Genomic DNA, 14,150 nt, shown 5'->3' on the forward strand with positions numbered 1-14,150 from the left:
TGTTTCAAATTATAATATACTCCTTAATCAACATAATCAATTTAGAAACTTCTTTTATACCACAGTCACCGTGCCAATTGCTTCGTTCAAATTTTAACACAAACAAGATAAACATATACGAATGAGTATTACCGTAACAGAACATATTCTGCATGCGCCATGCGAACCGGCAGCTACGCAAACTGCGCTAGTGGCGCTGCTTTGACGTTTCCGTTAGTATTGAGGTTGAAGGTCAGTGAAAGAGAAGAGGCTCCGCCCCTCGTCCGCCTGTGAGGACAGTTGACAGCTGCTGCTTTGGATTCTGCAGGAGAAAAAAAGGCATACCACGCACATTTAGCAAGGTACTATTCTGCCGTACTACAGGCAGAGAGAGAGAGAGATCACGCGTCACACGTTTAAAGACAGGTGAAGCGGCAAGCAAAAGCGTAAGGAAAATATCAGTGTAAACATGGAGCCGCAAGGGGGGAACATGATGGTGGGGCAACGGAATAAATAGCCTGCCCTTCGCGGACTGCATTCCTGACCTTGTGAGACAGGGATAAATCGGGATGGAAGGTTGTAAAAGGTCAGCTACCAGTATTATACTCAGGCGCGCATGCGCGCGCGCGTCCGGAGCTAGAACCCACAGGAGCTACGTGCCAGTCCGCCAGATACCTGCGCAATCTTACTCCGTCTCTTATCGATAAGTTCTTTTTTGTTTAATTAGAGATCAAGTTGAATGATTGCTGCATCTACATTGCCATCCCTGCAGTATTTTGTGATCGAACTTACGGTGAGGAAGTAACTGCTCTAATTAGAGAAGGAAGTGCAAACCTTTAAGCACAGGGAGCCGCTGTATTGTACTTATTATAAAAGCAGTTTTCATCTTCATAAATGCTGCCCTTTAAGATTTAATGCCACGGTCTTAACTGAAGTAGCTCGTTCAATTGCACTTGTGTGTCAGTCCAGAGAAAATCATGATATTAGTTGTTGACATGATATCATGATTAGCATTTCTTGTATACCTCTGCAAGGAATTTCGTGTTTGTCTAACAATAGCTGATCAGCTCTGGTTAGTTAACTTAAAGGAAAACCAAAGAAAGAATAATAAGCAAGAGTTATCAACTTTTCACGCGTGCAACTTGCACACTGAAAGCTCACAACTGTAATACTTTAAGAGAGTTGAAGTGCAGATATTATTGACAATTGACACCAGCCTGCAGCAGATGCCTTTTTGACACCTACACAAAGGCTTTGTGAGCAAAGGGTGATTTTATTTTTGGAGTAGCAAAACTGTCAAGCAATTCTTAGGGGGTGCTGTTTTTCGCAAGATATGTTGCTATTACTCTCCTTTAGGTGATGACAGGTATAATGATTAATACGTTCACAAGCTGCATCAGTCAGGCTCTATCATGTCCATCACTTTGTTGTTTGTTCTGCTTTTTTCTTTTTGCTATCTTGACATTTCATTGGTATTTGTACGAATATATGCTGCCCTTTGAGTAAACTACAACATGTAGGTTAATGGCAGAAACTTTACAGTAAACCGCGCAAGCCTTTGAAATGGCACAAATAGAAACATGCCCTTTGTTTTTTATTTATTTATTTATTTTTTTTGTGAAGGCGGAGACAACACCTTCAAGCAACATCCGTTTCTGCACGTGAGGAAAATCAAGGCAGTCAAAAATGGTGCCAAGCAAGCAAATTAGGGTTTTAATGCTCAATGATATGGAGAAGCTGGAAAGAGCACTCTTCAGACTGGAGCAAGGTAACCGAAATTTACTTTAGACAGCTAGATTTTTGGCAGTGTTTTAATTTCATTTTGAAATAGTATTATAATGTGTAGGGGCATAGAATACAAACTTTCACAATTTCATATAATTGTGTTCTTGCACTTATTTGTGTATTGATCATATTTGTATTAATGAAGTAATGTAATATATTTGTTGTGCCTAGATAAAGACTATCCTGTACAAAGGTTTTGTGGATTCAGCTGCAGGATTTCATGACAGAGTGAAGTAACATTTGTTTAGTTAGCTGGATCATTGTGAAATCTTACCATTACTGGGGAAAATCCAAGGTGATTAGGAGCTATTGATAGCATCAGATCTTATTTAAAAATTATCTTAATAGCTAGCCAATTAACTTGAGCCATTCAGTTGTTTCAACCAGCACACTATTTTGGATATTTGTAACTTTCTTTCCTCCAGCATTTATGAGAAAAACTGGCTTAAAGCACACAAATATTCATATTATTTTAAAACATAATATGACAATACAAATGTTAGCATGATATTTAAGCTCATTGTGAGAATTTATTTGTGTAGCAATACACATAGAGAATTTACTTTTAATAATTACCTCCCTGTTATAGAATAAATATATCATTTCCTAGACTGACAAATGTTATACAACCATAGCTACCACTCTATATGCATTCATGTACTAGAAATATATATATGCAGTATATAAAGCACATTTATATGGTGTGATAATATAATAATTACCTTAAAACATTATGAAATATCATACAATTATTTATTCTTACCTCGTAATTGCTGCTTATTCATAAGCAGTGTATTGGTGAAAGGTAAAAGTAAGAAACCAGTTATATGATAATAGAATCATATTTATTCTTTAAAACTCTTTTTACAATTAGTGCACACCGAAAGTGCTTTTGTAGTGTTTTCTAGTTCATGTTTGAAGTTGGTTTCATATTTATTGTGGATTGTTGCAAGCTTAGGTTTATGTATTCATATATCAAGAATGTATGTAACATTAGGCAGAGGTTAATTTTAGAAATTCAAATAACATTTGGTCCCCAGGATTAACACTTTGACATTTAATAAGGTAGTGTTTGAATCTTGAATCTTGCTCCTGGAGTACATTTTCTGTAATTTTGTTTTGTGAAATACAGTGCAAAATTTCATACTGAATAAATAAAAAATATTTTTTCTATACAGTAATAAAAATGTATTTAAATTATTGAAGAATCAAATGGCACTTTTTAAAATGTAAGATATTCTTTCCATCTAAACAAATAAAAAATATTATTTTATAAAGCTCCTTGTATAATGAACATCTTCCCAAAACACTTTACAAATATAGAAATGCAGTACAATTGTTTACATAATATGTCTTACTTTTGCAGTATTCACATGTTATGTGACTTTTTCATGGGATCACTATATGATAGAGACAGGGTTTGAACTGACAGCTTCTGTAGTTTAAACACATTAGCAGTGCTTTTAAGCCATAAACCAATAAAGTTATCCTTATGCATGCAGAAAGTGAATGTGTCTTGCTTACTTTTTAAAATTTGCATCAAATAACAATGAAGTCAAATGCAATGTGTTCTCCAAGATTAGAGAAAGTCTTTATGTTAATCCACTATTTAAAATATAGCAAAAGTAAAAGGAATATGTTGTATTGTCTGTAGGAGGAAAGACTAATAATTATGAGATAATGAGCTCATTTACCATAGCAAGTTAAAAAAAATGTTTAGTTCTTTACATCAGGTATCAAAATTGATTTGGTCTGTTTTATTGTGACAATTCATGAATGTTTCTTAAAGACATGCATGTGTGGCTAAAAATTGTCCAGAGGTTTGTCACAAAAGTTACTAAACACTTCATTTCAGAATAAGTGTTTGTAATTGTATAATGATCATTTGAAATATATACAAATGAAACTGTTTTTTTCTTGTACATTTGGAAAAAAATAATTTGTTTTTAAGTAAATTGTCAAATTTTTTATAGCAGTTGTAATAAATATTTTCTTGTCAATTGTAGAAGAAGAAGACAACAACAACAACATTTATTTATATAGCACATTTTCATACAAAAAGTAGCTCAAAGTGCTTTACATAATGAAGAAAAGAAAAATAAAAGACAAAAAAAGAAATTAAAATAAGACAACATTAGTGAACATCCACTAGACTTATCCACTCTAGTGGTATTGGTTAGCAAAAATTTGAATTGTCTGTCTTTAGTTTATATGTCAATATTCTGCTATTAACACAAATTTGGATGTTATAATTAGCAAGTGGGAGACAATCAGTGTAAATGCTATTATGACTGGCTAATTTGTGATATATATCACTGAACTATCATGTTCACATTCTAGAAGTCATTTTACTAAAATGGTAATTTAGTTGGGGCGGCACGGTGGCGCAGTGGGTAGTGCTGCTGCCTTGCAGTAAGGAGACCTGGGTTCACTTCTCGGATCCTCCCTGCGTGGAGTTTGCATGTTCTCCCCGTGTCTGTGTGCGTTTCCTCCGGGTGCTCCAGTTTCCTCCCACAGTCCAAAGACATACAGGTTAGGAGCATTGGTGATCCTAAATTGTCCCTAGTGTGTGCTTGGTGTGTGTGTGTGTGTGCATGCCCTGCGGTGGGCTGGTGCCCTGCCCGGTGTTTGTTTCCTGCCTTGCGCCCTGTGTTGGCTGGGATTGGCTCCAGCAGACCCCCATGACCCTGTAGTTAGGATTTAGCGGGTTGGATGGTGGATGGATAATATAGTCTAAATCTAAAAAGAATATAAATACATTTAGATTAATTTTAATAAATAAATGGAAGTATAAAATAATATTTATAACTTGTAAATAACATAATATTATGTGTTTGTGTTGATCCTTATTATAGTGGTTTTGAGTTTTTTTGTGTTATTTGTTGCAAATTAAGGTAAATACCCTCTTTGTTTTCTTTTGTCTCTCTTTCCATAAAGGTTTCGAGCTCCAGTTCAGGTTAGGTCCAACACTACAAGGGAAAGCAGTGAAGGTGTATACCAATTATCCAGCACCAGGAGACAAGTTTGAGCGTCATAATTTTAGGGCGTTAGACTGGTTTAACCCAACTGGCAGGGAAGATGATTCTGATAAATTCTGCAAGCTAGATCTGCAAATAGCTGGATCATTTGAGTATTATTTTGGCTATGGGTAAGTTTCTTTAGGAACTATACAGTAGTTCTTGTTGCATTGGTAGTATTTTGTGTCATTGTTTTTCTTCCTTTTTGTGGCTTTGTTGAATTAAATCTTTTTAAAATAAATGAACATTATGACCTAAAATTTAGCAGGAAATTGTATAATATTTAGTACTGTCTTTTTACACATTTTGCAGTCTTCACTTTTAAGGTTAACGACTAATTTTGGTATAGGCATTATCCAATTCCATTGTTTATAAATAAGGGGCCATATAGTAATTCGTAACATGAATGTCATAAACATGAATTGAAAACAGTATAATGCATTTTTCTTCATTTGTTGCCATTGTGGTGAGAAGAGCCTGTGTACAGTGTGTAGCTATGTTTGAGGAGCATGGGCTGCTATTGGAGGAGTGTTGTTGTAACTGCTATTCAACTTTTCTTGAACTGGCTGATTGGTAAACCTATTCACAGCAATTGACTATTACCCCAATCACTTTCATTTTTTGTTCTGCACTGTATTTGAAATTTACACAACCTTAAAAACTGTTGGCAGGTGATTATCCTCCTTATTGTTTTACTAACACTTGAATTAGAAGGAGGTGTTTCATCTTGCAGGGCCCCCTGGATATCATCGAGAGGAGTCGCAGTGCACAGCTCAATGGCAACTCTGGTGTGTACTGGAAACTGAGAGGGACGGCTGCGAGGGCTCCGAGGGCAGATAAAGAGGCGTTTGTTAGAGGAATCTGTGAGCAAGTGACACACCATCTGTGGTCTAGTGACCCACGTCCTGCTTACAGAGGAATCGAAGCATTACGCATATCCAAATCTGTTGCTCGGAGAGTCGCAGTCAGGGCAGCTGATGGAATGGTCCTTATGGATAACACTGCAGTTGTGACCTGCTGGGCTGGCTACTTTGAGCTGTTGTTCAAAGCTTATCCTCCGGCTAGGACTTTGGATATCTCTGGGTTCATGGTTCTTGAGGCCTGATCCTCCAATTAGCTGTGAACCACCCAATCTCACTGAGATTGCACAGGTGGTGAACCAGCTTGGGTGGGGGGGGGGAAGGCTGCAGGGATCTGTGGTATCCAGGGTGAACTTCTCCAGGCTGGTGGTAAGGCTGTCCTCCTGGCATTGCAAGCAATCTTTGCTTTCATTTTGGAGACTGGCATCATCCCAACTGACTGGAAAACGGGACTTGTCATCCCTATCTGGAAAGGGAAGAGTGGTCGCCTGGATTGCAGCAACTACAGGGGGATAACACTGCTCTCGGTGCCGGGTAAGGTCCTTGCTAGGGTCGTCCTCAATAGGATCTGTGATCACTTTCTCACCTACCAGCGACCGGAGCAGTCTGTGTTTTTTACGCTTAAGAAGTCTACCATCGACTGCATCCTGGCACTGAGGGTTCTCATGGAGCGCAAACGAGAATATTGGCAGAGTTTCTTTGCAGCCTTTGTTGATTTTTGCAAAGCGTTCGACTCAGTTGATCGAGCTGCCCTGTGGGACTTCCTGAGGATTCGCGGGATCCCCTCGAGGTTGCTGGATATCATGGCTGGCCTGTACACTGGTACTGTGAGTGATGTGCAGAGTGGAGGCAGGACCACTGCGTTTTTCCCAGTTGATTCTGGGGTTCGTCAGGGGTTTGTTCTTGCTCCTACTCTGTTCAGTGCTTGTATGGACTGGGTGTTGGGCAAGGTTGTGGGGTCCAGCGGCTGAGGGATATCTGTTGGTGAAGAAAGGTTCACGGATCTTGACTTTGCTGACGATGCTGTGATCTTCACGGAGTCAATGAAGGCTGTGATCGGGGCACTCGAGAGACTGAGCGAGGAGTCTGAGTGTCTGGGCTTGCGAGTGTCCTGGATAAAAACCAAGATCCAGGCCTTTAATGACCTCTTGGGCACAGCCATCAGCAGTGTGCCTGTTTGCGGAGAGAGTGTTGACCTTGTTGAGAGGTTTACTTACCTTGGCAGTGACATTCATGTCTCTGGTGACTCTTCCTATGAAATCAGTAGACGGACTGGGAGAGCATGGGGGGTCATGAGGTCGCTGGAAAGGGATGTGTGGTGCTCCCGATATCTATGCAAAAAGACGAAGGTCCAAGTCTTTAGAGTCCTGGTGCTTCCTGTCTTGCTATATGGTTGTGAGACATGGACGCTAACCAGTGCCCTGAGACGAAGACTGGACTTCTTTGGTACTGTATCTCTCCGGAAAATCCTTGGATACCGTTGGTTTGACTTTGTGTCGAATGAGCGTTTGCTCATGGAGTCCCGAATGAGGCACATTACCTGCATTGTGAGGGAGCATCAGTTACGGCACTAGGCCATGTGGCGTGTTTCCCCGAGGGTGATCCAGCTCATAAGATCCTCATTGATGGGGACCCGAGTGGCTGGACCAGACCAAGGGGTCGCCCACGTAACACCTGGCTGCGGCAATTAGAGGGTCATTTCCGGAGGGTGGGGCTGGACCACGTGTCTGTCTGGGGGGTTGCAAACCGGGATCCTGAGTTGTTTCATTGTGTAGTGGGTACAACAACGCACTGTACCAGTGCATGCTCCCCAACTTGATTTGACTTGAATTTCTGTAAAAACAAATAATTTTAGTGCCAATGTGCTGGAATAAGTATGGACTACATTGTTGACAAGAGAATCCAATTTAGCCCTTGCATCGGGTATCATTTCTGAATTTTATTATCCGCATCAACAAAAATGCAAAGTACCTGTTCTGTGTTGAATTTGTGACTACAATACCATGATACAAAGTTTTGACTTCTCTTATCCCCACTGAATGTTGCCCAGTCACTCAGTGGATTAAATGATGCTGCTGATTTTGCCCATGCACAGACTAAAGTGATGATTGGAGATACCTGAAGTCACACAAATTCTCAATTTGCCTATAGAAAATCATGTTTGTATTGAGGATTTTAAATATATAGATATTTCCCACCAACTCTAAGCTAAATAAACTTTTTTCATCTATCCATCCATTATCCATCCATCCATTATCCAACCCGCTATATCCTAACTATAGGGTCATGGGGGGATCTGCTGGAACCAATCCCAGCCAACACAGGGCGCAAGGCAGGAAACAACCCCGGGCAGGGCACCAGCCCACCAGAGAGCATGCACACACACACACACACCAAGCACACACTAGGGACAATTTAGGATCACCAATGCTCCTAACCTGTATGTCTTTGGACTGTGGGAGGAAACTGGAGCACCCGGAGGAAACGCACACAGACACGGGGAGAACATGCAAACTCCACGCAGGGAGGATCCGGGAAGTGAACCCAGGTCTCCTTACTGCAAGGCAGCAGCACTACCCACTGCGCCACCGTGCCGCCCCAACTAAATTACCATTTTAGTAATATGACTTCTAGAATGTGAACATGATAGTTCAGTGATATATATCACAAATTAGCCAGTCATAATAGCATTTACACTGATTGTCTCCCACTTGCTAATTATAACATCCAAATTTGTGTTAATTTATATAAACAAAGTTATCTTTATTATTGGTTATGAAAGCTAAGCTGTACATATTGCATAGAACACAAAATTAAAATACACACTTGGAGGGTGCAGAATGGAACTTGTATGCATTATTTGTGGCTCCACCATAATGTAAGTAGATATCAACATCAGGTCATTGTGACTGTTAATCTTTTTTCTGTGGTTGAATGGAGTTTGAAATCTGTTCATTAGGTCCTCACAGGTGGCGCAGTGGTAGTGCTGCTGCTTTACAGTAAGGAGACTGTGGAAGATTGTGGGTTCGCTTCCCGGTTCCTCCCTGTGTGGATAGCGCTTTGAGTACTGAGAAAAGCGCTATATAAATGTAATGAATTATTATTAAACACAAACAGGAGGACATTTAGTAGTCTTTATAATTCTCCATCATAGTTTTAAAACAAAGCAAGCAATGACTGACTTAACTACATCACATGAACATTTTTTATAACGTAATTAGCATGACTATATTTCTTTTGTCATACTGAGTATCATTTTATTTAATACACATTTTGGAGAGCAATTTAGTTAGCATTGCTAAGTGCCATCTGCAGAACTGTGGCTTGTGTTGTGTGTAAATGGATTTTCTACTGTCTCATGGATTTCCTTCTACATTTGTAAGACTTCTAAGTCTACATTTGATCTGTAAGACTTTTTGAGTATGCACTGTCAAGGATTATTTACAGGCTTCCTACCAGGATGGTCTCTGGAATCTCACATCACTGTATTGGAATAAGCAGGGCCAGAAACCATCAATTTTAAACCATTGACTAGTCTTGTAATGTTAATGTGCACTGTTTATTCAAACAAAGAGGTCAGGTTTGCATGAAAACTGGCATGAAACAATATTGTAGCTATGTGTTCCATAGAATGCCATTTGGACCTTGTATGACTCTGTACCTTGATGTACAGTAGCTGCTTATATTGCTATCCTATTAAGAATTACCTGATCTTTATAACTCCCATAAAATACTAATCTTTTCTGGTTTTGAAATAATTTTTTAGTTACTTTGCATATTTTATGATTAACGTTTTATAGAGTATATGCATTCCCTAATAATTGCACAGCTCTTATTTTATGTTACTTATGTCTAAGATTAGGAAACGGACTTAATAAAAAATGTTAAATTATACAGTTGTTGAAATTGTATGCAGTTGTTATATTTTTTGAAATTTTGTATTTTTGCAATTTTGTTTAAATAAACCTATTACTTGCTTTCCTAAAATAAAGGAATAATGTTCAGACATTCTGTGCATTTTTAGAAAAACTGAAGTATGCTTAAGAAAAATATATGCATAAAGAACATTCAGTTTATATTCAAATATAAGTGATCATGTTAATTCAGTTAAGTAGTCATAAATCATTTAGCAGCTGCTGTGACTGCATATATACGCTCCCAAATGTTGTTACTAAATATTTATTTTTCTTAACTGCAGAGATAAACCTAAGAGTGGTGGAGGATATATTGTGGTAGACCCTGTACTTCGTGTAGGTGCAGATAACCATATTCTTCCACTGGACTGCATTTCTATTCAGACTTATTTGGCAAAGTGCCTAGGACCTTTAGACGAGTGGCTGGACAGACTTAGAGTTGCCAAGGAGTCAGGTAAATGTTGTTCTGTAATTTTAGTGTTATCAATTCACTTTTAGAAGTGTAAGAAAGCACAAAACAGTTGGATAATTGTCTGCTTGATTAAGGTTTTAGTTGAATCTTTTGGGTATTATGTGGTGTGGAGAGAAAAGGAATAGTACTGTTTCAAAAGACCCACACCAGTTTCAATTATTCAAATTTTCACCTGTATATTATTGTTAAGTCCATCCATCCATCCATTTTCCAACCCGCTGAATTCGAACACAGGGTCACGGGTGTCTGCTGGAGCCAATCCCAGCCAACACAGGGCACAAGGCAGGAACCAATCCTGGGCAGGGTGCCAACCCACCGCAGTTATTGTTAAGTGTCCAAGCCAATAAGTTAGTTAAATCAAGTCAGTTTACCTTTTGCATAGTGCTTTTCACTAAGTACAGTCTCAAACTTGATTCATCACATTCTTATTCTAATAATGTGGATACTTGAAACATATTGGAGTTTGAATATTGAGTTTGGTTAAAAACTCATATGTCTTCCATCTTGATAACTGTATGTTGCTTCTAATGATGCGTGCAGCATTGCATGTTTTTTAAATCTTTGTCTTGTCTTTACACATCACTTCTAAGAGCAGCCTTGTCATACCTTTTTGTTCGATACATTCTGTTATTACCAATTGATCAAACAGCTTTCTGTCCAATGAGAAAGAACAAGTTTTTTAGTTTAAAATGGAGAAAACAAATTTATTCTATTGCTTGGATTTCTCAGTTAGTGTAAATACAAACATTTAAACTGATTTCTACATCTTATTAGCAGTTGTGAGAATAAATGGTGTACTTTAAAAATAATTCTTTTTTAGAGATTATTAGTGTGATCAACCATCTCAGTTGGTACTCTCAGATAGTGATGTTCAGTGCAGTAACAGTTATAATCAGCGACAGGATCTGTATATTATATTACAGAAGTTTTTTTTTTCAAAAAAACTTTTAAAATGCCGATTATTAAGGATTTGCTTGCTTTTACTAAAACTAAGCTGTGTTAAGATAAGAGTATCTATTGATGACTGACAAACAGTACCCATAGGGGTACAAATATTGGCAGTCCATACACCCAGGACTACAACAAACTCCGGCAGAATATCAGATATTCTGGATTTTGGTTCTTGTGGTATTTTCCTAATCAAAATCAATTTGATAAAAACAAATGATTCAGTGCTTTATATACAATCTTAACTGTCTTTTAAAGGCATTTGCTTATAGTGCTCCAAACTGCTATGTCACCATCTCACAAATACATACACTAACTAGCATAGTGAAATCATCAAGTCTGTAAATCAAGCAAGAGTAATAATAGCGTTAGTTTTTAAACAACTAGAACAAGAATTCCATATCCCCTCCTTATTTATCACAATATAAATGAGGTAATCATTAATGGATACTTTGTTATAGATTAAAAGAAAAAGAGCAGACAAGGGAAGCCATTCCACTACTGCTGCAAAAACAGTTACAAGTGAACAGAATCATAATTGCAAGCAACATTTTGACCAAAATTGAGACAACGGCTTTCCAAACATCATGGAAGAACTTTTTCAGATGATTAAATATGAAAATATACAACAATACAAATAAACTTTACAGTAAAAGGATGCTGGTACCTTCAACCCCCCATTTATAAAGTCAGACAACCAGAAATCATATATGGACTACCAGGATTAGAAAACTGGTAGCCGATCACACTACAATATAGATTTACAGAGTATCCAATTGTCTACTTAGTACTGCTAATGTTAGCTTTGTGGAATCAAGACAAGTAGATGAACAAAACAATTGATTGCCAATAGCAATTGTTTAATTATGCCAATGCAAATAATAATTCTTAAAAAGTAAATAGGATATGCTTATGTATAGAGATACCATGAGTACCAACTCCTGCAAACTCTGATCCTTGGCTTTCTTCCTGTCTGGTGTAGCTGACTACTTCAGTACTTGAGGAACTCTCCAACAAATATGTGTTTTAAACATCCAGCAGTGCAATATCCATTGTTCTTTCACACCTCTACTGCCAATACAGTATATGGGTTCATGAAACAATATATCATGTGTGTGTTGTGTACTATGCACAGTAACTGAGGATTCCCTGTCTATTCCCTTTCTTATGTGGAGCTGTGTGTGATAATGAATCATAGGGTATGTGGCGGTTCCCACTACTGCTGCTCAACATGCTTCCCTTTTTTCATTATAGTTTTGGTAGGGATACCCTGATAAAAGAAAGCTTTCTTAAAATTGTGTTGCTGTGGCATTCCTGCTTATTATATGATTTTAAACAAATCAATAGCATAGGATATATTCGGTCTCTGTTGAGAAAAGAATTTAACTTCCGATATCCCTGATTCTGCCAATTATGAAAGCAGATTTGATTATATTTTACATGTAAAAATAAGAAACTCAGAAAAATCAGGTCTAGTGGTTGTTGTAGTAGTAGTAGTATTTTTTTTATTTTTCATGTTAAGTTGATATGTAATAATACTGTGGTGTGACATTTTGTAGGTTTGAGAGCTGAGATTTCATAGCTTAATTCAACTGATCAATTTTCATATTTTAAACAATCAAAATCAATTCAATTATAATTGTACTGTACATATGGAAAATCAAATGTGCACTCTTCCTTTAAAAATACAGTATACAGTAAATAATCAGAAATCACTATTGCATCATAACATTTGTGGAAAATGTATGTTTTACATCATTTTCCGTAAGAACCTATTGATTATTGGTTTTCTTGGTACTAATCCTTTCTTCTGTCATTCGTTCATTGGCTAACAGAGACTAGCCACAGCCCATGTAATATGTGACTGTAGTGTTTCAGACTTCAAAAATAAAAGTGCTTGAAGGGTTCACCAAAACTGGTCAAAATTTACTCAGTTTTACTTCTTATCATTCAAAAAATGTAGACAGCTTTCATAAAAAGAATCATGCATAGAATTCAAATATGGTATGTTGTTGCAGCAAGCCTTCTACAATCCCCATTGTACTATGTGTGCATGTTTAGATACAGTATAAAGAACCATGATTAACTGTTTAATACTGATGTTTGAAATTGTTGAATTGTTTGAAAAACTTTCTAATATTTGCTGTGTTAGTAAATGACTCTAAGGTTTCACCAGTAATAGATTTTTTATATTTTTGTCAAGCAAATGTTCCTTTCTTGAAAATGTAATCATTACTCCTTTTTAAAGCTTGCAGTCAAAATCAACAAGGGAATTTAAAGTGAAACTAAACTGAAAGATGCTATTTTCAAAATGTTTTTGATGAAAATATCAAATGGTTACAATTACAGAAAGATATTTTTAATATTTAAATATTTAATGGAACATATTTGTTTGTTTCGTTAAATGTGTTGTTTCAGTTTTAATACTATCATCATTTAGTAAAGAGATACATGCATTGTTTAATTGTTTTAGATGTGCACTTTTTTTGGTATAGTATAATTAATCAACTGTTTCCTGCCTTGTACTCAATGATGTAGAGAAAAACTCCTGTCCTTGTAGCTCTAAACTGGAGTAAGCAAATTTAAAATAGATGGATTATGTGTGGGCAGCACGGTGGCACAGTGGGTAGCGCTGCTGCCTCGCAGTTAGGAGACCCGGGTTCACTTCCTGGGTCCTCCCTGCGTGGAGTTTGCATGTTCTCCCTGTGTCTGTGTGGGTTTACTCCGGGTGCTCCGGTTTCTTCCCACAGTTGAAAGACATGCAGGTTAGGTGCATTGGCGCTTCTAAATTGGCCCTAGTGTGTGTTTGGTGTGTGTGTGCCCTGCGGTGGGCTGGTGCCCTGCTTGGGGTTTGTTTCCTGCCTTGCACCCTGTGTTGGCTGGGATTGGCTCTAGCAGACCCCCGTGACCCTGTAGTTAGGATATAGCGGGTTGGATAATGGATGGATAACAAAGGATCATGTTGCCACTTTCAATCATATACTTTATTGCTAAACCATTAACTTTTCATTCATTCACTGAACCCACAGCCACAAGGCAGGAACCAACCATGAATGTGGCACCAGTCGTTCCCAGGGTACAGTGAAGACAGACTTTCCAGTAGAGGGCAGGTTTAGAGCAGCTTTGTAACCTAGCACACATGTGTGGTATCCAAGAGCAATACTCAGAGAAATGC

The 14,150-nt window shown here is 37.8% G+C and overlaps 1 protein-coding gene across 5 annotated transcripts in view; it reads left to right on the forward strand.

Annotated features, from left to right (window-relative positions):
• Positions 1 to 247: 247 nt before the first annotated feature.
• The window catches only part of agla (amylo-alpha-1, 6-glucosidase, 4-alpha-glucanotransferase a), a 104,304-nt gene continuing 90,401 nt past the window's right edge, over positions 248 to 14,150 (forward strand). The window contains exons 1-4 of one of the 5 annotated variants that reach the window (XM_028811136.2): positions 248 to 341; positions 1,603 to 1,747; positions 4,702 to 4,912; positions 9,840 to 10,009. In XM_028811136.2, the coding sequence (XP_028666969.1) occupies positions 1,666 to 1,747; positions 4,702 to 4,912; positions 9,840 to 10,009 (463 nt within the window). In that variant the 5' untranslated portion in view covers positions 248 to 341; positions 1,603 to 1,665. The other 4 variants (XM_028811132.2, XM_028811134.2, XM_028811135.2 and 1 more) reach the window with 4 other exon arrangements.

This window comes from Erpetoichthys calabaricus, chromosome 10 (genome assembly GCF_900747795.2).
Source record: "Erpetoichthys calabaricus chromosome 10, fErpCal1.3, whole genome shotgun sequence".
In the NCBI taxonomy this organism is placed as follows: domain Eukaryota; kingdom Metazoa; phylum Chordata; class Cladistia; order Polypteriformes; family Polypteridae; genus Erpetoichthys; species Erpetoichthys calabaricus.